The sequence below is a fragment of the Cetorhinus maximus genome, chromosome X (genome assembly GCF_964194155.1).
Source record: "Cetorhinus maximus chromosome X, sCetMax3.hap1.1, whole genome shotgun sequence".
NCBI classification, from domain to species: Eukaryota; Metazoa; Chordata; class Chondrichthyes; order Lamniformes; family Cetorhinidae; genus Cetorhinus; species Cetorhinus maximus.
In genome coordinates, this window is record NC_135917.1 from 9,507,862 (window position 1) to 9,528,859 (window position 20,998).

The 20,998-nt window shown below is 44.0% G+C and overlaps 1 protein-coding gene across 1 annotated transcript in view; it reads right to left on the minus strand.

The window, feature by feature from the left end:
• Nucleotides 1-13,642: 13,642 nt before the first annotated feature.
• cd63 (CD63 molecule) overlaps nt 13,643-20,998 on the minus strand; it is a 41,495-nt gene continuing 34,139 nt past the window's right edge. Inside the window, exons 5-8 of the mRNA XM_078534546.1 lie at nt 20,567-20,659; nt 19,711-19,833; nt 18,361-18,444; nt 13,643-15,910 (exon numbers count right to left, since the gene is read on the minus strand). Coding sequence (XP_078390672.1) covers nt 15,845-15,910; nt 18,361-18,444; nt 19,711-19,833; nt 20,567-20,659 — 366 coding nt within the window. The 3' untranslated portion in view covers nt 13,643-15,844. The remainder of the gene's footprint in view (nt 15,911-18,360; nt 18,445-19,710; nt 19,834-20,566; nt 20,660-20,998) is intronic.

Here is a 20,998-nt window from a genome sequence, read left to right on the forward strand (position 1 = left end):
TCCACAGCCTTTTGAAGAAGAAACCTTTTAGACTTCCACTCCCCTTTGTGTGAAGAAGTGCTTCCTGACATCACCCCTGAATGGCCTGGCTCCAATTTTAAGGTTCTGCCCCCTTGTTCAGGACTCCGTTTTCCAGAGGAAATCGTTTCTCTCTATCTATCTTATCAAACCCTTTAGTCATCTTAATCAATTAGATCATTCCTTAGGCTTCAATACTCACAGGAATACAAGCGCAGTCATTGCAACCTACCCTCTGAGCATTTTGAGGCAGGAGCAGCACTTGTAGCTGAGCATCCAACAGGTAAGGTAAACGAAGCAGTCTGAGATGTGATTATTGTCATGAATGTGTAATTATGATATTAGAGATTTTAAGGACAACTGTTTCAAAGGTACATTTCTGTTTTCAATTCTTTCCATTGAGTTTAAAAGCCTTTTTCAAAATGGAAGTACAGATAGACAACATGCACTTTTCTATGTTTGTTCAAACCTTGTCAGACTCATATCTCTAGAGCTGGCTACGAGGAGTCATTAAAATGCAAAAGACTCCTCCAGAGATGTCCACTGAATCTTCTAAAGGGTGTGAAAAACTCTTTTACATCTGAGAGAACAGGAGACAGGAAGGGGCTTCAAAGGACCACAATGCTCTTTGCCTGGTGAAATAAAGACTCTGAAAATTAACTTAGCAGCCATTTTTATGTTTTTTGAACTCTATAAAGGAGGCTGTAAAAAGCCACCTTGGGAGGCAGGGTGCAGAATCCCCAGGAAGAGCTCCGAGAGGGGTTTTCTCTCTGCCACCGGGAGTCAAAGAGAAAGGTATTAAGAGATCTACTGCTGTTCTGCTGGAAGAGTCCAGGCAATCATCAAATGTCATAACCGCAGAACTAGTGAGGAACAAGAAACCTTTTCTCTCTCCCAAAGCCTGCTTGACCTGCTGAGTCCACCTGAAAAAGGCAAACACTGACTAGATAACTGAAGAAGCTATCGCAGCTGCTAAACCAAACCTCAAGTTTCAACTCCTTCACTTCAGAAAGAAGGAACTCAAGCAACAGGCCCGCAACGATATCTCACAGAGACTGATTTGAAATCTCATCTTTAAGTATCTTTTTTTTCTTTATCAGCATTTTAATTTTTGTAACTGTATTTCAGTTACTAACTTTATCATTTTTACTTAAGCAACTTTCAGCAGTAGTTTTGTAATAAACTAACCTTGACTTTGTTTAAGACTAAAGCTTGTCTGCTGGGTTATTTTTAAATTGTACCACTCATAAATTAAATGAGGGCTACATACACACACAAATTCTTAGCACATGGACCACTTTGAGGAAACATCTTTTATGTGGTCGTGACAGTTACGTTACAGCTTTGTACTTAGGTACTGTCTACATTCAAAAAAGAAATCCCCTCCTCTCTGAAGGCACAGACTCTTGCTGTGGGACAGGTGCTATGGTGCCCACTGTACCCCTGCCCCGATCCAAACTGGCGTTCTTCATGCGTGTGCCTAGATGGTGAATGTTGGCAGGCCATTTGATAACATAAGGCATTGTAGCAAAGTGTCAAGAAGATATAATCATTCTCATAATGTTATTGGAATTTATTGTAAAATAGTTATATCTGTGTCTATACGTGTGTATGTGTGTGTGTGTGTGTCTATGTGTGTGCGACTTAATTGGATTAAAGGCAGCTGGTCTGAAGGCTTTGATGTAAACATGGTAAACATGGGGTATGTTTAGAATGTAAGGTGTAAAAGAACATTTGCATTTTAAGTAAACCAGACTAGATTGTTTTCAAAGGAGGGGTGAAATGTGTCACCTAGCCAGGTGAAGTTTAGAAACAGTGTGTTTATTTTTCCCAAAGATTACTGGCAAAACGTAGTACTATGAGAGATTTTTATTATTAGAAGGGTAAAGTCCAAAAACATAGTGAAAAAATGGGGATTTGCATTCAATGGGGAAAATATGTATAAAAGAGCGAAGGTTGTGTGTAAGGGTAGGCATTTTTAAGATCTTACAAGTGTGAAGAGCCTTCAGCATCTATGCCTCAAGCTGCTGTTTTCAAAGAACTGAAGTTAAGAAAACTCACTTTGAATTCGACTTGTTCAGGGTATCATGTTTCTTTGCCTGGGTCTTTTCAAACCTATGGGCTGAATTTTCCCCCCGTTGGGGGGGGGAAGTTGATGGGCGGCCACGTGCGGGTGTGTTTCCAATCGGCGCCCCCGATCAGAGGCGCGGCGCCATTTTATGTGGGCGGGCCAATTAATGCCCGCCCAGCGTGACGTCCGCACCAAAGTGCTATGCGCTCCCTGTGCGGGCGGGGGATTCCTAAAATCGAGAATGCGCTCTTTCGCGCATGCGCATGAAAGAGCGCACTCATCTCCCTGAGGCTAAGTGCTTAAAAATCATGTTTCTTGTTAATAAATGTTTAATAAATAAATGTTTGTAAAAACCTATAAGACTTGGTGGTCTTATTACTGCTGAATTCAAGGCATGCATCCCAAAATTTATACGAATTGTAAAACAAGTTATGGTAGTTGTTTCAAGTTTCCCTTTGAGATTTGAACAACTCAGCATTTACCATCGGCTGTGCCATAACAAAAGACTGATACTGTCCTCACCCAACCTCCGTACACAAAACAGGAACCCTGGCTGATTTCATTCCCTTTCCCTCTGGCCCATAGACACTAAAACCAGTTAGAGAAGCCATAGCTGAGATCAGTTTGTGCCAGATAAGCCAGGAATTGAGCTTGGGGCTTTTAAGGTTGCTATGAACTGTGGTGCAGTTGGTTACACTTTTGCCTCTTATTTCAGAGCATCATGGGATCAAGTCCTACTCCATAAGGTTTGAGTGCAAAAATCTAAGTTGAATCTCCAGTGTAGCACTGAGGGAGTACTGCATTGTTGGAAGTGCTGCCCTTTGGATGAGGCTTTCAACAAAATCCCATCTTTTCTTTGAGGTGGATGTAAAAAGTCCCACGGCACAATTGCAAAGGAGATCAGGGGAGTTATCCCCGGTCAATATTTATCCCTCAACCACACCACTAAAGCAAATTACCTGGCCATTATTCCATTGCTGTTTGTGGGATCTTGCTGTGTGCAACTTGGCTGGTGCGTTTCCTACATTACAGCAGTGACCACACTTCAGAAGTACTTCATTGGCTGTAAAGCACTTTGGAACATCCTGAGTTTGTGAAAACCACTATATAAATGCAAATCTTTATATACCACAATGCTGCATTTGGCAGTGTGGTTAACCAGTAAACCACCAGGGAATTATCATTTTTAATACAAAAGCCTAGTTATACTATTGACTAAGAAAACTATTGTAATCCCATAACCAGTTAATAGTGTCATTCACAAAAGGGAATTATTTTTGTGGTTCAAAGGGGAACTGAAGGATAGAAGTTCCTATTTTCAAATTCAGATCCGAGCACTAACTGCACTTATACACCATTCACGTGTGCACCATTTTTAGGTAGGCATTAGCTTGTCTAAATTGCAGATTAAACTTTTGTCAATGAAACCGGTCAGAATTTCTGTCTTTAGGAGATTCTTGTTACAGAGATGTACCACACAAAATATATCTCATCCAATCAAGGATCTATTGCAGTACAGAATAGACCAATCAAAACTCAAAAACAGCATAACCTGATAACTATCAGCCAATTGATGGAGAGCACTACCTAACCACTTAATTTCCTTGAGAACTGTACTGAGAGGCCTGAGGCCTACACTGCAGGGCAGCAGCAACACTGAAGGGAGTGGGAAACAAGAAAGGATATGATGAAGAGGAAGAGAACTAAAGGGCAGAATTTTCTCGACTGAGTTTCTTTTTCAGATGTCAGGACCATTTAGGGTCACCAACTGTGATTAAATGTATTCCTGGAGGTTCCATCACATGACTTGCCCCCACACTCCCAGGCATTAGTCAGCCAACACATCCATCCTCGTGACGCACTGCCTCCCTGCACCAATTGGAAAGCAAAAAGACTCATTAACCAATTGGATGATGCTTGACAGCCAGCTAAACAGCCTTTTTTCCCATTTTCAATCTTTTTATCTCTGAAAAAGAGAAATGTTCAAAGAAACTGACAAAAAAAAACAATTCTGGAACTCCCTTACTAACAGGGTGTACCTGCACCACATGGACTGCAGCAGTTCACCACCACCTTCTCAAGGGCAATTAGGGATGGGCAACAAATGGTGGCCCAGCCAACAACACCCACATCCCACGAAAGAATCAACCACATTGCTGTGGATCTGGAGTCACATGTTGGCCAGACCAGGTAAGGACAGCAGATTTCCTTCCTGAACAGGCATTAGTGAACCAGATGGCTTTTTACAACAATCGATGATAGTTTCATGGTTACCACTACTGAGACTAGTTTTCAACTCCAGATTTTATTAATTGAATTTAAATTCCACCAGCTGCTGTTGTGGGATTTGAACCCATGTCCCCTGAGCATTAGCTTGGGCCTCTGGATTACTAACCCAGTAACATCACCACAATGCCACCATCTCCTACTAGCACCCCCACCCCACCGGCCACATGGGTAAGACTGCAGTCTATCAAGCCCTGCATCTGACAAAATCCTGCATGCAGGCGGAGCAGATAATCCTCTGGGTTTGACTGGCCGTATCTGACTGGAAGCTGATGTAATCTGCTGCCCTGGCTTCGAGACAGCTGTTCCCTTGCAGTGTAGTTATGGGCGGCTGATTGCGAGACCCTGCAGGTGTCAGTAGCCACACCCTATCCAGACACACACAAATTCATTGCCACGGTTACCTTGACCACCAAGGGAAATAGATGGCCAATCACTCTTTCTGCCCTCAGGCACTCCTCTATTAGGACACAGAAGTCTGTGATCACCAGCCATGAGAGCCGCAACCTACTCAGACACTGGTGCTGTGACGGATCCAGGAACCTGGCCCTCCGCCTGTCGACCCTGCGCTGAGGGTAGCACCTTCTTCTATCTCCTGGACCTTGGCCAATCCCTCTGCATATGGGCGCATTACTTGCTGCAACGGCCGCCCCTCCTCCTGTTGCCATTCCTCCACCTGTGGCTGCTGAGGTGGGTCTTACTGCTGCTCCACCAGATCCACCGACGTCCGAATAGGTGGAACCCATGCCCCTGTGAAGCCTCAAATACACAAGGTTCTGTCACCCTGTTGAATTGGCAGAATATGCTGCAGGAGGCTTCGGCAATATCTTTCTCCCAAACACTATCAGTAGCCACCGTTATTAATGAGCCTGTCCTGTAATGGCATTGCCTCTGCCTACAGCTGACCTCAGCCGTGCCTCTTTCTCCCTTGATCGTACTGAGTGCCTGTCATTATCAGACCTCAATGGGTTCCTACTGTGTTCTCACTTCATTCTGAGTTGCTGAAGTCCAGACTATGCTTGGGTTCACTGTGCCTCTGGTAAAACACCATTGTTCCGGGAAAATGTTTGTTAGCCACCTCGATAGCAAGTCCATTTGTCTCCCGCCACTGCTGAGCAGCTTGGCGATAGCATACACAACCCTGGGAAAAGCAAGAAGAGGCAGGAACTTCTTGGGGAACAGGCCCACTGCCATTTTTCCCGATTTCCCCCACCCGGCTGCCTTGAAGCCTGCCTCTACGATGCTGGGAAAATTCCCTCTAGAGATGAAAGGCTGTCCAGCTGTACTTAAGATGTTTTTGAGGAACCTCCGCACTCTCGTCAATGGGACAGGTCAATGTAAGTGTGTGACATGGGTGAATCGGTCACATTTGTCCCACCAGCATGTTTGACAGGGAGATGCAGGCTTATTGCACCCATCACTATACCTGGCCAGGAAGGATGCTAGAGTCCCTCAATTGCCCATTCTTAATGTTACTCAATGTTACTCAGTCACCTTCACACTGCTCTTTAGAGAATGCGAAGATTTCAATTTCTCTCAATCTCATCTGGATTCTAGAAACAAAAACTGCAATGCCCAAGTTATAATTTTTTTATACAGAAACATTTCATAACTAACTGTGCTAATTACATAAAATTAAAGATTGTGAACCCAGTTTAAGCAATAATGTAATATAATAGCTGTGTATTCTGGAGTTGCCTCATCTACCTCATGAACAGCAGCTCATGTGTGATCATAAATGACTTGGCATGAAGCCTCACAGCTCATTTAGCAAGCCATCAATCACTCTGTGAGGCATGGTGACTTAACGTTATAGGGTTTAATTGACAAAGTTGTTTGCTTTGGGAACAATAAGGCTCCGAGTTGTGTATGCTGGGAGTGGACCAGGCAGTTCCATTATGGCTGGTGCAGTCGAAGTTTGTATCTTACACATGGCAAGATCGTAAGACAGAAATGACTGTCCTCCCACAGACACTGAACCCACACATAAGTTTATGGCTGCATTATAACAACCCATTTGCCTACCTGCATTTTAAATAATATTGGAAGCAAATGGGTTAAAGCTTCCTGATACTTGAGATTAAATATGTAAAGAGTATTAATATGTAAAGATTATATTATATAAACATTATAGCCCCCACCCCAATAAAAAAATACAGTGTGTCTATATATCATATATACACAAAATATATTTTTTCTTTACTCTTTCATGGGACTTGGGTGTCACTGGCAAGGCCAGCATTTGTTGCCCATCCCTAATTGCCCTTGAACTGAGTGGCTTGCTCAGCCATTTCAGAGGGCAGTTAAGAGTCAGCCACATTGCTGTGGGTCTGGGTCACCACTCCTTTTTTAATTTTCAAGATTTATTAATTGAATTTAAATTCAACCTGCTGCTGTGGTGGGATTTGAACCCGTGTCCCCAGAGCATTAGCCTGGGTCATGAGATTATCAGTCCAGTGACATTACCACTACATCACCAACAGTGCAGGCTGCTAGTGAGCAAGATTTTCTTGGTGAATTTTTTGTTATGAAACCCTAAATCAATTCTTCATAAAGGAGTTTATCATTTTTCCACAAATAGTGTACACAGGAATTGTTCTCCTAGCCTCTGCTGGAAGGCACACCTTCACTTGTGACCAACATGGTGACATAACTAACATCTTCCAGTTCGATAACACTCTAAGATCCCGGCCCTCCTCTAATTCTGGTCTCTTGAGCAACTCCAATTTTCATCGCTCCACCACTGGTAGCTTGTTTTCAGCTGCCCGGGCCCTAAGCTCTGGAATTCCCTCCCTAAACCTCTCTGCCTTTACAACGCTTCTTAAAACCTACCCCTTTGAGGAAGTTTTTGTCACCTGTCCAGATATCTCATTATGTGGACTGGTGTCAAATTATTGCCCGATTACACTCCTGTGATATGCCTTAGGGACATTTTGACTGTTAAAAGGTGCTACATAAATGCAAATGGTTGTTGTTTCTTTGCAGGTTGCTCACAACTGTTCCAGGAAATGAGCTTCTTTTGCATTGTGTGCAGTACAATAGATGGACTGTGTAAAATGACTCACTCAGGATTCTTTTGAGTGCTTGGAAGCTAGCCCAAAGCTGTCAATTATTAAATAACTCAGTAAGGGCTGAGTACACACTGATACTTGTCCAGCATCAAGCAGTTTAATGATTGGCTAAACTTGCCTGTTGCAGAGGTGCCATGTTAGAAGGCAATGCGCTATGTTAGGTAATTGCAGGAATTGGTTTGCCTGGCAAGAAGCTTTGGCTGCTGGGTGCACATATTACAGAATCGCTGAGTGCAGAAGAGGCCCTTCGGCCCATCGAGTCTGCACCGACACGTGAGAAACACCTGACCTACCTATCTAATCCCATTTACCAGCACTTGGCCCATAGCCTTGAATGTTATGATTTGCCAAGTGCTCATCCAGGTACTTTTTAAAGGATGTGAGGCAACCCGCCTCCACCACACTCCCAGGCAGTGCATTCCAGACTGTCACCACCCTCTGGGTAAAAAAAGCTTTTCCTCACATCTCCCCTAAACCTCCTGCCCCTCACCTTGAACTTATGTCCCCTCGTGACTGACCCTTCAACTAAGGGGAACAGCTGCTCCCTATCCACCCTGTCCATGCCCCTCAATCTTGTACACCTCGATCAGGTCGCCCCTCAGTCTTCTCTACTCCAACAAAAACAACCCAAGTCCATCCAACGTCTCTTCATAACTTAAATGTTTCATCCCAGGCAACATCCTGGTGAATCTCCTCTGCACCCCCTCCAGTGCAATCACATCCTTCCTATAATGTGGCGACCAGAACTGCACACAGTACTCCAGCTGTGGCCTCACCAAGGTTCTATACAACTCCAACATGACCTCCCTACTTTTGTACTGGGGTCTATCTTACAAAACCCACTAAGTCAATGTCAGGTGATCCACCTAGTTTTCTTATTCAATTTTTCTGCAGTGATTTTGATTTTTGATACAACTGAGTGGCTTGCTGGACCATTTCAGAGGGCAGTTAAGAGTCAACAACATTGCTGTGGATCTGGAGTCACATGTAACCAGACCAGGTAAGGACAGCAGATTTCCTTCCCTAAAGGACATTAGTGAACTAGATGGGGTTTTATGACAAATTGGTCATTTCACGATCATTATCAAGACTAGGAGTTCATTCCAGATTTATTCTGAAGTTCTCTGTAAAGCGTGGGATAGCATTGACATTAATGACTGGGAGGAGCTTGCTACCACTCGATCAAAATGGCAACAACTTATCCATCAAGCTGTATCATGCTTGGAGTCCCAAAGGCTTAATGAGGCAGAGTGACAGCAAAAAGGGAGCAAATCCTGCACTCAGGATCCCATTACCTCATGGGGCATCCTAGCCCCAGGTGGCTCAAGGTCTGCAGCTTGAGAATCGGCCTTTTCAGTCACATGAAGACCCACAACAGAAACTCGCAACCCTGAGTAGATGCCGTCCACCAATCGAGGGAGAGCCGATGATGGCAATGATGATTAAAAAATTGAATCTAAACTCCCCAGCTGTCATGGTGGGATTTAAACTCACATCTTCCACTCATTAGTCCAGAACTCAGGCTTACTAGTCTAGTAACATTGTCACTACACCACTACTTCCATATTACGCTCTTTAGAACAGTAACTACATTTCAAAGGTAAAAGCAAAATACTGCAGGTGCTGGAAATCTGAAATAAAAACAGAAAATGCCGGAGAGAGAAACAGTTAACATGTGAGTCCGTAAGACTCTTCAGAACTCTTTCTTCCTTTTTAAAGATGGTGTGCCATGTAGCTCCAGAACTGGCACATGTTTTAAGCAAAGCAGAGCATTGGGTATCGTGGGCAAGTCACCAACTAGCTCTAGATGCACCTATGCATTATTGCAGTGGTGAGTCACTGTGGAAATTCAAAGGATGCTGTTTTGAGAAATACTGATGCTGTCACTACAGTGGTATAAACGATTCTGAACACAAGTTGTCTACTTTCAAAAAGCTCACCGTAAGCCCTGATCTCAATTGCATCACTCGAGGCTGGGATGGGTTGAGAATTGCTTTGTGAAGAGGCAACATTAAAGAAACTATACTCGGTTATATAGTCTGCCACTCACACTGTCTTGAATTATCTAGAGTGTTACTCTGGCAGGTCAATTCCAGGGAATATGACATGAAAGCAAAGGGTGCATGAAACTGAAATCTCATTTCCTGACCGATCATAACCTAATTTAACAAAGCATGCCAGGCCAACAGGCCTTCAAAAAAAAAGTAGCTAGGTGCAAGCAGAGAGCTCATGGCAGGAAGGATGATGAAAGATGAGTGCTAACCAAGATGTGAAACAACAGAAAAACTGGCCTAAAAAGGACACAGAACAGAAAACCACGAGTTAAGAGGCTAGATAGAGAAATGGATAAAAGCTTCAGTAAGATAAGACAAGAGCACAGGAAAAATGACACACTGTGGTTAAGGAGAGTCAGAGGAAGATTTGGTAATAACAGAGAGACTTGCGCTTATATCTGCACTTCAGAACATCATGGGCCACAAAGTGCTTTGCGAAGTACCTTTGCAGCATAGCTACTGTTGAAATGTAGGAAACACAGCTGCCAATCTATGCCATTTGTGGGAGCTTACTGTGCAATGAAATAATGATCCAGAACATCTGTTTTTTTTTTAAAAAGTGACGCCGGTTGAGGGATAAGTATTGGCAGGACACTCCATCCCATTCTCTCAGTTCCTTCGCCTCCGTCGCATCTGTTCTGATGATGCCACTTTCAAAAACAGTTCCTCTGACATGTCCTCCTTACTTAACCAAGGTTTTCCACCCACGGTGGTTGACAGGGCCCTCAACCGTGTCCGGCCCATCTCCCGCACATCCGCCCTCACACCTTCTCCCTCCCAGAAACACGATAGGGTCCCCCTTGTCCTCACTTATCACCCCATCAGCCTCCGCATTCAAAGGATCATCCTCCACCATTTCTGCCAACTCCAGCATGATGCCACCAGCAAACACATCTTCCCTTCACCCCCCCTGGCGGCATTCCGCAGGGATCGTTCCCTCCAGGACACCCTGGTCCACTCCTCCATCACCCCCTACACCTCAACCCCCTCCCACAGCACCTTCCCATGCAACCGCAGAAGGTGCAACACCTGCCCCTTTACTTCCCCTCTCCTCAGTGTCCAAGGGCCCAAACACTCCTTTCAAGTGAAGCAGCATTTCACTTGCACTTCCCTCAATTTAGTCTACTGCATTCGTTGCTCCCAATGCGGTTTCCTCTACATTGGAGAGACCAAACGCAGACTGGGTGACCGCTTTGCAGAACACCTTCGGTCTGTCCGCAAGCATTACCCAGACCTCCCTGTCGCTTGCCATTTCAACACTCCACCCTGCTCTCATGCCCACATGTCCGTCCTTGGCTTGCTGCATTGTTCCAGTGAAGCTCAACGCAAACTGGAGGAACAGCACCTCATCTTCCGACTAGGCACTTTACAGCCTTCCGAACTGAATATGGAGTTCAACAATGTTAGATCATGAACTCTCTCCTCCATCCCCACCCCCTTTTTTTCCAATAATTTATATAGATTTTTCTTTACCCACCTATTTCCATTATTTTTAAATGTATTTCCATCCATTGTTTTATCTCTACCTTTTAGCCTATTTTGATTCCTTCACCCCACCCCCACTCGGGCTATCTGTACCTTGCTTGTCCTGCTTTCTACCCTTAATTAGCACATTCCTTCGATAATATCACCACCTTCAACACCTCTTTGACCTTTTGTCTGTGACATCTTTTGGTTATCTCCACCTATCACTTGCCCTTTATCCAGCTCTACTTGTCCCACCCCCCCTTAAACCAGCTTATATTTCACCTCTCTTCTATTTTTACTTAGTTCTGTTGAAGAGTCATACGGACTCGAAACGTTAACTGTGCTCCTTTCTGCAGATGCTGCCAGACCTGCTGAGTTTTCCCAGGTATTTTTGTTTTTGTGCCGGCGATAACTCTCCTGCTCTTCTTTGAGATAGTGCCATGGGATCTTTTATATCTATCCAAAAGGGAAGGCAGGGCCTCGGTTTACCGTTACATCTTGAAAGATGGCACCTCCGACCTTTGTACTAGAACTGGTGTCAGCCTGAACTATGTGCTCAAGTCTCTGGAATTGGACTTGAACCTGGAATATTGACTCAAGGGAATGTCAGCCTTGGCTCAGTGGCAACACTCACCTCTATCAGGTGATTGATGGTCATTTTATGCTGCCACACACTGAGCTGAGGCTATACTGGACATGTGGGTTCCCCTCACCTTTGGGGAAGTACACAAATCTTTGGCTTTTGCACAAGTAAGGAACTTTGCAATGACTCTGGTGCACAAATTTGTGGGAATTGTCCTGGGGGAAACTCAAAGAAGTGTTGAGGCTGCAAAAGAGCACTAGTTTCAGTCAGTGAACACCAACATGCTTGGACATGGAATCCTTCTCTGTTGACAGGCTGTAGCATTAAGCAAGGAAGCACATTTGGGCAGATGGGTGCAAACCAACCTTAGGGAACACCACCACACTAAAATTACAGCTCCTGATGGTCTGAGGAAGCAGATGAAGTTGCTAGCTCCATCAAATATTCGCCAGTGGCTGGAATTGCCCCATACAGCTTAATCAAGAGCAAATGCGACCTCAAAACCCACTGACAGTTGGGTTTCGGTCAGGTTGCACAACTTTAAACAGCAACCTTCTCAATATGCAGATAAATGCAGTCATGTGCACTTCCTGCATGTTTTGGTGCAGGAGTGCAAGCCTCAGTGCTGTCTGACTTCCTTCCATTGCACCCACTCTTTATATAAAAAAAATCAAAAAAAGACAAGCAAATTCCCCATGGGAAACCCATAGTGCTTGCAAAATGGTAACTCTATACAAATAGCACAAAGTAGTTGGCAACAGCAAAAGTAAAAGTCACAAGTAGGTTTCAAAGCAATGCAGCACATACTTCAAATGCACTTCCATTTTCTGCCATGTGCCAAAAAACCCTGGACAACCATTTCACAGAATCAAAGAATTGTTACAGCGCAGAAGGCTGCCGTTTGGCCCATCGTGGCTGTACCAGCTCTCTGAATGAGCAACTCACCTAGCACCATTCCACCCCCTTCTCCCTGTAACCCTGCACATTCTTCCTTTTCAGATAACAGTAATTGCCTCTTGAATGCTTTAAATTTATTTAAGAGATAGAGGAAGAGGTTCACAGCATTGCTTATATGCAGCTGCCCAAACTAATGCTTGCAAACCAGGCAGATGCAATTGGAAAAGTTCAGACTCCATTATTGTCATCACACTCGAAGGGGAGACTCTCCTTTTACCCCACTTTCACGTTAGTGGAAAGGACATGCATGCAATCTGCATGATACCATCAAGAACTTGGAACGCTGCATGTACACAAGTTAAAGTTGGCACGTTGATGTTAACCAACACGTAAGCTTCTCTAGGCATCTGGTTTGTAATTAGAAAGCAGGGCTTTGCTATCATCTATTGCAAGATGAAGGACATCCACTTATCCCTAAGCTTCAGCACCACCATAAATGATGTGTAGGATATTCTCCAGCTTAGGGGCTAGGCTGCTGTCTAAAAATGCAGGAGAATCCATTTAGCTTTAAAACAAAAGGTAATTTCACACTCCCAGTGGGGAAGTCACATCAGGGAGCATGGGTCAGAGGCTGGAATACAATATTAAAGACCTATTCCACCCTATGCTGCTGCAGGAATGTTGAATTATCCTGTTTTATAAAGAGTCTGCAAATCAGCCAGTTTTACTCCTACTCCAGGTAGTTATGGGTTCCAGACCAAGTGGAGAATATGTACATCTGGACTGACACTTCAGTGCTGTATTAAAAACACCCCCTTAAGTGAATGTTAAAGATCCCATGGTATTGTCCAATAATAGCAGAGACTACTTTGTTTCCTGACCAACATTCATCCAGCCACCAACACTGGATGATGATCTGATCATTTCTCATTGCTGCAGTCTTCGATTAGCAGGCATGGCTTGCCCACATAAGTGCCTCTGGATAATTAGTTAGACGCAATGTGCTTTGGGCCACGAGACTTAAAACAGTTCTGATCCAAAGTTTCCCACTCACCCACCTCCCCCACCCCCAAAACCCACTGAAATAGCAAGATAAAAGACCACTGAAAATAGCTGCCGCTCCCTTAAAAAAAGACAGACCGCATTGAGTAGTGATAACTGCAGAACAGTCCTTAAATAATAAAAGGCACATGAGTGAGATGGCACACAACCTAGAAAATGTTTATTTTGCCACATTTAGAACACCAAAAATCTCTCTACACTTGAATATATGAGAAGCCAAAGTAGCATGCGGTCAGATTTTTCATGCTAAAGAGATTGGAAAAATACTTTCTTCAAATTCTACCAAACCCCCCACATTACTGTCGGAGGTGTTAACAAAATTACAGAATAGCCATTGCTTGCAGGCTTAATCCTTGAAAGTCTGTTAAGCCTCTCCCAAGGCACAAGACTGCCCCTCCTTCAATCTTGGGGAAATTCCACCATTGTTCCTGCATTTTTAAATAAACAAAGTATTTTTGACATTGGGAAACTCTAAAAATGGGATCTTGAGCATTTTGGGCGTCAGGTGGCCAGGAGGGAACCCAGGGCCTCGCCACCGCCTCCCCCTTGCACCGCCCCCCCCAAAAAAAAAATCAAACATACTCAGGTCCCAGCTTTTTCTCAAGTGTTCTTTGGAAAAAATATGGCCTCCTGAAGATTAAGAAAGCAACTATAGCAGAAAAGCAGAGCTGGCATTGACCAAGTCTGGTGGCACACTGGATAGTTGCACTATTTTCTTTTTAGGCCACAACCTCTGGAAAGAGGTGGATATGGGGCAGGGGGTAAACAATCCATTTTATCCCCACAACACAAGACATCTCTCCCACATCTCCACTAGAGTACATGCACCCATCAGCCCAAATAAACCAGTGAAGAAATGGAGGAAAGGAAGTTAAATAACTTGCTAATAACATTGGACAGACAGGCCATGCTTTGGAAGGCTTCAGGCTGTGACACGGGTGTGCAACAATCGATCACTGCTGCAGTTAACCAGATGTCACATCTTGGCACGCACAATCTTCTCAAGAGCTTCAAGTGCCACATGCCATGAAGACGACACAAACAGATGGTCCAAAACACATTTCAGACTCCACAGTGGGAGCTGCCTAATACGTATCAGCGTACACGATTCTAGCAGAGGGATCCTATCCACCCTTTATTCCTCAATGTTGTTTGTCAATGTAACTTACAAAATCGCACCAGGACAGTGATGCAAAGCCTTCACAAGGGAAGAAATACATGTTCATGCCCCTAATATTGGAGAAATGTGAGTGTTTAAATGCACTGGAATTAAGATACAAAAAAAAAAAAGGGGTTGCCAGCTACACAGAATAAAAAGGGTTCAAGGACAAAAAGGATCTTGATCAAATAACCCAAATATAAATTTTAAGAACATACATTTTCACAAGTATCATAGAACCAGCTTTAATTGGGCACTCAATAACCCTTTTGAAAGAGCATTTTCCCAAAGACAGGCTGAAGGTGGCAAAATTGTGATCTTCACTTTTGTGATAAAAACTAGAGAATCCTGACCAGTACACAAACCCAATTGGGATGGTGTGGGCACAGAAGGTGGTAGTGGCACAGGCAAGAGTGCATTTCAAATGGAAGAATGCCAAGTGTACCCTGATCACCAAGGTTCCTGGACCAGTGAAATGATTTACACCATGCCTATAACACATTGCTTCGATTCCTTTGGACTCTACCTAAAAGCTGTAGGGGAAAGGTAAAGAAAGAGGCATTCTTGACCTCCAAGCCATAAAATTGATGGCAATGTCCTCAAACCTTTTATTAAGCTTCTTTCCCTCCACCCCACCCTTTTCCCCAGAGATTTTGCATCTGCTCACAAAAACTTAACATTGTCAGAAGTTACAGAAGCTTCTCAGCTGAACCAAGCTGTGGAACATGCTGAGTGTTTGGTTATCTCAGTTAAGGCAAACATATGTGCTGTCCAACTCAAAACCACCTAATATAAAAGGTTCCCTAGAACAAGGGGATAGGCCTCACGCTAGATCATGGCCCGTCAGCATTTTCTGCAAGGCTCCTACTAAGGCCAATGAGGGTGCCCCGCAGAAGGTGCTTTTCTTCAGAGGGCGCTGAATCTTTGTGGTCCTCTCGGGGGAACTGAGGATGCCCGAAAGAAACCGCAGATGAGCTGCATTTGGCAAGTCGATCATTTACATTTTAGTATTCATTCATTTTAAAAAAAAACATCAAAAGCAGGATAGAAAAAAAGGTACAGACATTAATTTCCTTTTAAGGAAAGAATTTTCATCGCGATTAACATTCACAGTTGTGGCAAAAAAATACAGACAAAAAAATATATATCGACAAAAGTCTGCATTTAAGATGGAGACTACATCACTTCATAGCCACTTCGGATGCCTTTCATCAGCACGCATGCGAAGATGATTCCAAGGAGCTGAAAGATTTTAAAACAAAACGTAAAGATATTTTATAACATGAAAATTGATCATTTCTCTCATTACTATTTGACAGATCTTGGAGCATACAAAATGGCCACCTCAAAACACCTCCTTACCAGTATATTTTCCAATCTCTACCACGCACAAATTCCAGCCCACATCATTTTAATTGCTGGCATTAGCCCCAAACAGTGCCATCAGGAAATATACCACTCCACTTCAAAGTGATTTACTGTTCATGAAGCATCGAGATGGCTGAGATGCAAAACAAAATCTAAATGTAAGTCAGCCTTTTCCAAATTCTGTTCTGAGAACAGCTGCTTTAGGAGGGTATCCTCACTAGAAGTAGGAGGCTCATTATTAAACCAATTAAGAGCAATGTCAACAAAGAAGTTCAAGCTTTACTGTCCACTTGAAAACCAGTTTTTTGTTGGAAGGGAGACTTGCAAGACCCTTCCCAGCATTTACAAGATCACTAACAGTTACAGACAATGGAACAAGAGAATACCATCAAGAGTGATTTTGAGCCTGTCTCTTATTTTAACTCACTTTCCCAAGGTTCTCTAAACCAAGAGACTTTCTCCTCCAAACGACAGACTAAATTCCAAAGTCAGTGTAACCAAACCATTACTTCCGTTTGGTTGAAGCTTGTTCTCCCAGTCCCGCATCTTCTCAACCTTGGTGGTTGGGCTCAGGAATACAGTTTTCACAAATACAATTTAAAAGTAAAATGTTGCTTCCTCAATAGGTTGACGGTCAAGTGAAACACTGACAGGACTGGTCTGCAGAAGAGTCTGACGTGAGATGGTCACTGCAGGTCTCAGCTGCCACGTCAATGAATAACTTGTGCAGAAGACAGCAGTGATATTATTGAAACAAGATCCTGAGGGGATTGGATAGGGTATATACCAGGAGGATGTTTCGACTTGTGGGAGACCCCAGAACCAGGGGACACAGATAAGAGGTCTACTGTTGAAGACTGAGATAAGAATTTTTTTCCTCTGAGGGTCATTAGTCTGTGGAATTCTCTTCCCCGGAGCAGTGGAGGCTGGGTCATTGAATTTATTCAAGGCGGAGTTAGATTTTTGATTGACAAGGGAGTCAAAGGTTATTGTGGAGAGGGGCAGGGGGACACAAAAAAAAGAGAATGTGGAGTTGAGGCCACAGCCAGATCAACCAGGATCTTGTTGAATGGTGGAGCAGGCTCAAAAAGGGCCAAATGGCCTACTCCTGCCCCCAGGTCCTATGTTCCTAGGTAGCCAGTATGTCATATCATAAGAGCTAAGTGCATTCTACTGAACTGCTGCACTGGAGTGAAAGGGTCAGAGCTCCAAGTAAGAATTTCCATTTCCCAGCTGCCAATCAAAAGTGGCAAGAAAACTGGCACTTTGTTTAAACGCTACCTACTTCATGCATTCACACCCCTGAAGTATCCATTCCCAGAAGCATTGGTCAGTTGTATAGTTATCCTGCATGCCTTTTGGAACAGTGTCAATTAGTGCCAGTCTAGAAATTGGGCGCCCACCTCCCCACCCTCCTAGAACGAGAGCGCAGGTAGCCTTCAGCACATCATGCCACAGAAAATGACAACACAGGTCAGTTGGCCCTTCATGAGTCACTTACACCCCGCCCCCAGCCCTGTACCTTCCTCTCTACCCAAATTCTCCTTTACAGGACGCAACATCCCTCAACTGTTCCATGTGGCAATTGATACTGTTCTGATAACAGTCTGCTGTAGAGAGCTTCCCCCCCCGCCCCCTCTCCACAAACCAATCTTCCCTCCTCACTGCGGTTTTTAAAATGTTGACACCTTGGCTCTCCAGAAGAGGTAGTCTTTCTGAGCTTGCTGTATCAAGTGCTTCAACATTTTTTTTTTTAAATCCTAAATTCTTTGGCTTTTTTTGCTCTAGTGAAAATAGTCCTCACATCTTGAACCTATCCCCTCAGGACCATTTTCGCTTATCACAGGGAGGTGCCCTGCCCAAAGGGAACCCAACAAAAAGACGAGTAAGGAGCTTAAAAAAAATGGTCCAACTGTGGAAACAACCCAATTCCAAAGGTTGTTTCCTTTATGTGCGCTACATAGCAAAATCATAAACCCATCTTTTGGAAAAAAAGTGGATTACAATGCAACAAAGGACATCCTCCCTTCCTAATCATCAGTCCCACTCATCTAGGTGTGGTCGCCCATTTCTGACCATTGCAGGCTCTTGCTTGGCTAGTTGTTTGAGAAGGGAAGGGAGATAATTGCACAGTGGATAGGACAATGTTTATACCAGCTACATTTTGACTAAACCAAGTAATGTGGAGGAGATCTTTAGCCTCGCCACTCCGGTTAGATGAAATAACTGACTGAAAACAGCCAGCTAGGGGTCTGCAATCGTGCGGGCTGTTAAATTTTGCCTTACATTTCTGTGCCACACAGCAACTGTAGAATTTTTCTTACCTGGAATAAGGCAATGCCCAGAGCTACGCCTGCAACAATCACAATGTTGTTTTTAAGCCAATCATTAATAACGTTCACACAACCCTATGGAAAGGTGGGGAGAACAAAAGACCATTAAAACAGTAGAGTGCGCACGCGCGTGAGAACGAGCGAGAGAAAAAGATAATTATCACATTACCCATTATTAGCAAGGCTGCATGACAACTCAACGCAAGGTAAACCCAACTTGCCCTAGGGTACGTGGGCAATTTTTAAGCTACACCCCAACCTCAAGACAAGATCCCCAAAATGCTCTATTGAAAGGGTTATAGACAGCAGTGCATCGCAGAGATAGTGCAGGGCAGCTTCACCATGCAATCCAAATTTTGTACTGCTCGTGCCTTCAGGTAGACAACAACTCGCCCAAGGGCGAGAGTCAGCTCTATATGCTGCACCAACCTTCGGCCTACCCAATCTGCACCCTGCCAGGACTTGTTGAACCTGCTGGAGGGGTGACAGGGAAGCTCGGTGCTCTCATCTTTCTGGGCTTCATCACAACAGAACAAAGTCCACTTGAGAGAGCATCTACCATATTGTTCAACTTTAAAAGCTTCGGGGTGTGGGCACTGCTGGCAAGGTTGGCATTTATTGCCCATCCCCAAATACCTGGACACAGTGGGGTGGCTTAGGCAGCTCTGGAGCTAGGAAAAAGACATCTGCATAAGGACAGCAGGTTTCCTTTTCTTAAAGGGGATTAGTAAACCAGTTGGGTTTTTACAACACAATCCAACAGCTTCATGGTCACTTTCACTGACCAGCTTTTTAGAGCTGATGGCAGAATATGAACTCGTGTTCTCTGGGTTATTAGGGCTGATTTCTAGATTCCTAATCCAGTTATATAACCACATCACTGCCCAAGTACTCAACCTGCTCCATCAATCACTTAGCTCCCAAACGTGTGCCTTCTCAATGGATCCCCACTATGGCAAAATGGCAGGTCATTCTAGCAACAAGGCTGGCTTCAGCATTTTACAGCGTGCATAGATTCTCATGATATCAGAAGGAACAATCAGCCAGAAGCAAGGCATGTTCTGACGTGTAGCAAGGCTCCCCTCCCCAAGTGCTGCAAATGGATGTTAAACTCCCCTAGCACATCAACTCTATCAAACCTGCACAGCAGGACAGGGACAGTGATGGCCACAATCCAAAGGATCAAATTCTCCACCATGTTTCTCTACTTGGGCTGCCTCAGTGACCATAACAGATTTGGGGCAGGAGGCACTCCTCTCTTCCTCCAAAGGCCTCCCGTTCCCATCTTGTGGGCACCTACACAATTGCGTGAAAGATGAGTAGTTATGAATGGATACTCACCTCTTGGTATATATTGACAGCAGTCACATTGGACCCACAGTCGTGTGCGGGAACCTTACAACAGGAATCAGGAACTTTACGGGGAAACCAGTCTGTGTAATAGGCACTTCCACAGCAGTGAAACTGAAAAGGGAACAGGATACACATTCAAGTGAGCTAATGCGCATTATGCTGCTGATCTCAGAGAGTACAATCATGGCTGCATGGAAGGTCAAGTGTGCCAACCCTGTACCACAAGGCTGGTTGAATTCGTCAATTTTTATTTTTTGGTGTGGGAGGTGGGGTCTGCAGGGAATAATTCTCAAGCAGTCAGTGCAATTTGAATTCATGTTCTCTGGCTTATTAATCTAGACCCAGGGTGACCAGTCCAATAACAACTTGCACATTTGAATTACGTTCTCCCTTCAAGCAAGTGAACTCCAGCTTCATACCTCAGGTTCAAAACTTCAGTGACATCCGAAAGTTGCAGTTTTGGCAGGAAATCTGAAGGGACTTGATACTATTGTGAAGACAACTTCAAAAATACTTTAAAAAAGGCAGCAGCATCACTGAAGGAGGTATGGTTGCCAGTGTTCATCTTCACTCGCTCCCCAGATTGCATCTTTGCCCATAATTGAACAGTCCAAGGAAGATTTTAAATGTGTTCGCCTGGAAATGCTGACCTTCCCCCCCGCCCCTTCTCCCTAATTTATTAATTTGACATCACACTGGAGAAATCTCTCAAATCAAAAAAGGTACTTGCTTCTTGCAACCTCCCCCCACCAAAACAAAAATTAATGATCACTTAATATTTGCTGCTAATTTCCCCCACTTGATGAAATTTAAGGTCAAACAGGTTCAAGAGCTATGAACTCACCTGTTCCTGTAAGCTGTCAATGTTGCGGGCATTGTCCGATGTGTTGTAATGCTGCATAGTGGCATTAAACGACTTCTCAAAGACACCACGAATCTGTCAGTGGATGAGAGTAATTTCCAAAGAAATCAGTACTACACAAGAAACAAACTCTAAAATGCACAAATAGATGTAATCTCTCAAATTTCAGGCATTTATGGACAGTGAACAAGGGTTTGATGGTCACATGCTCTCTACTGCTGTCTGAGGAGACAATACATCATAGTGGTCCCCTAGAATTCTTTGGCCGTTCTTTATGGAATACACCCTTCTTCAATAAAGCAGATTGTGTCAGAGCATTAACCTCCACCCTCCCCCAAAGATTCTAATACAAATTTATCTGCTAAAAATCTGATTTGAATGTCACAAAAGGCTTCTTTTCACTGCAACATTAAA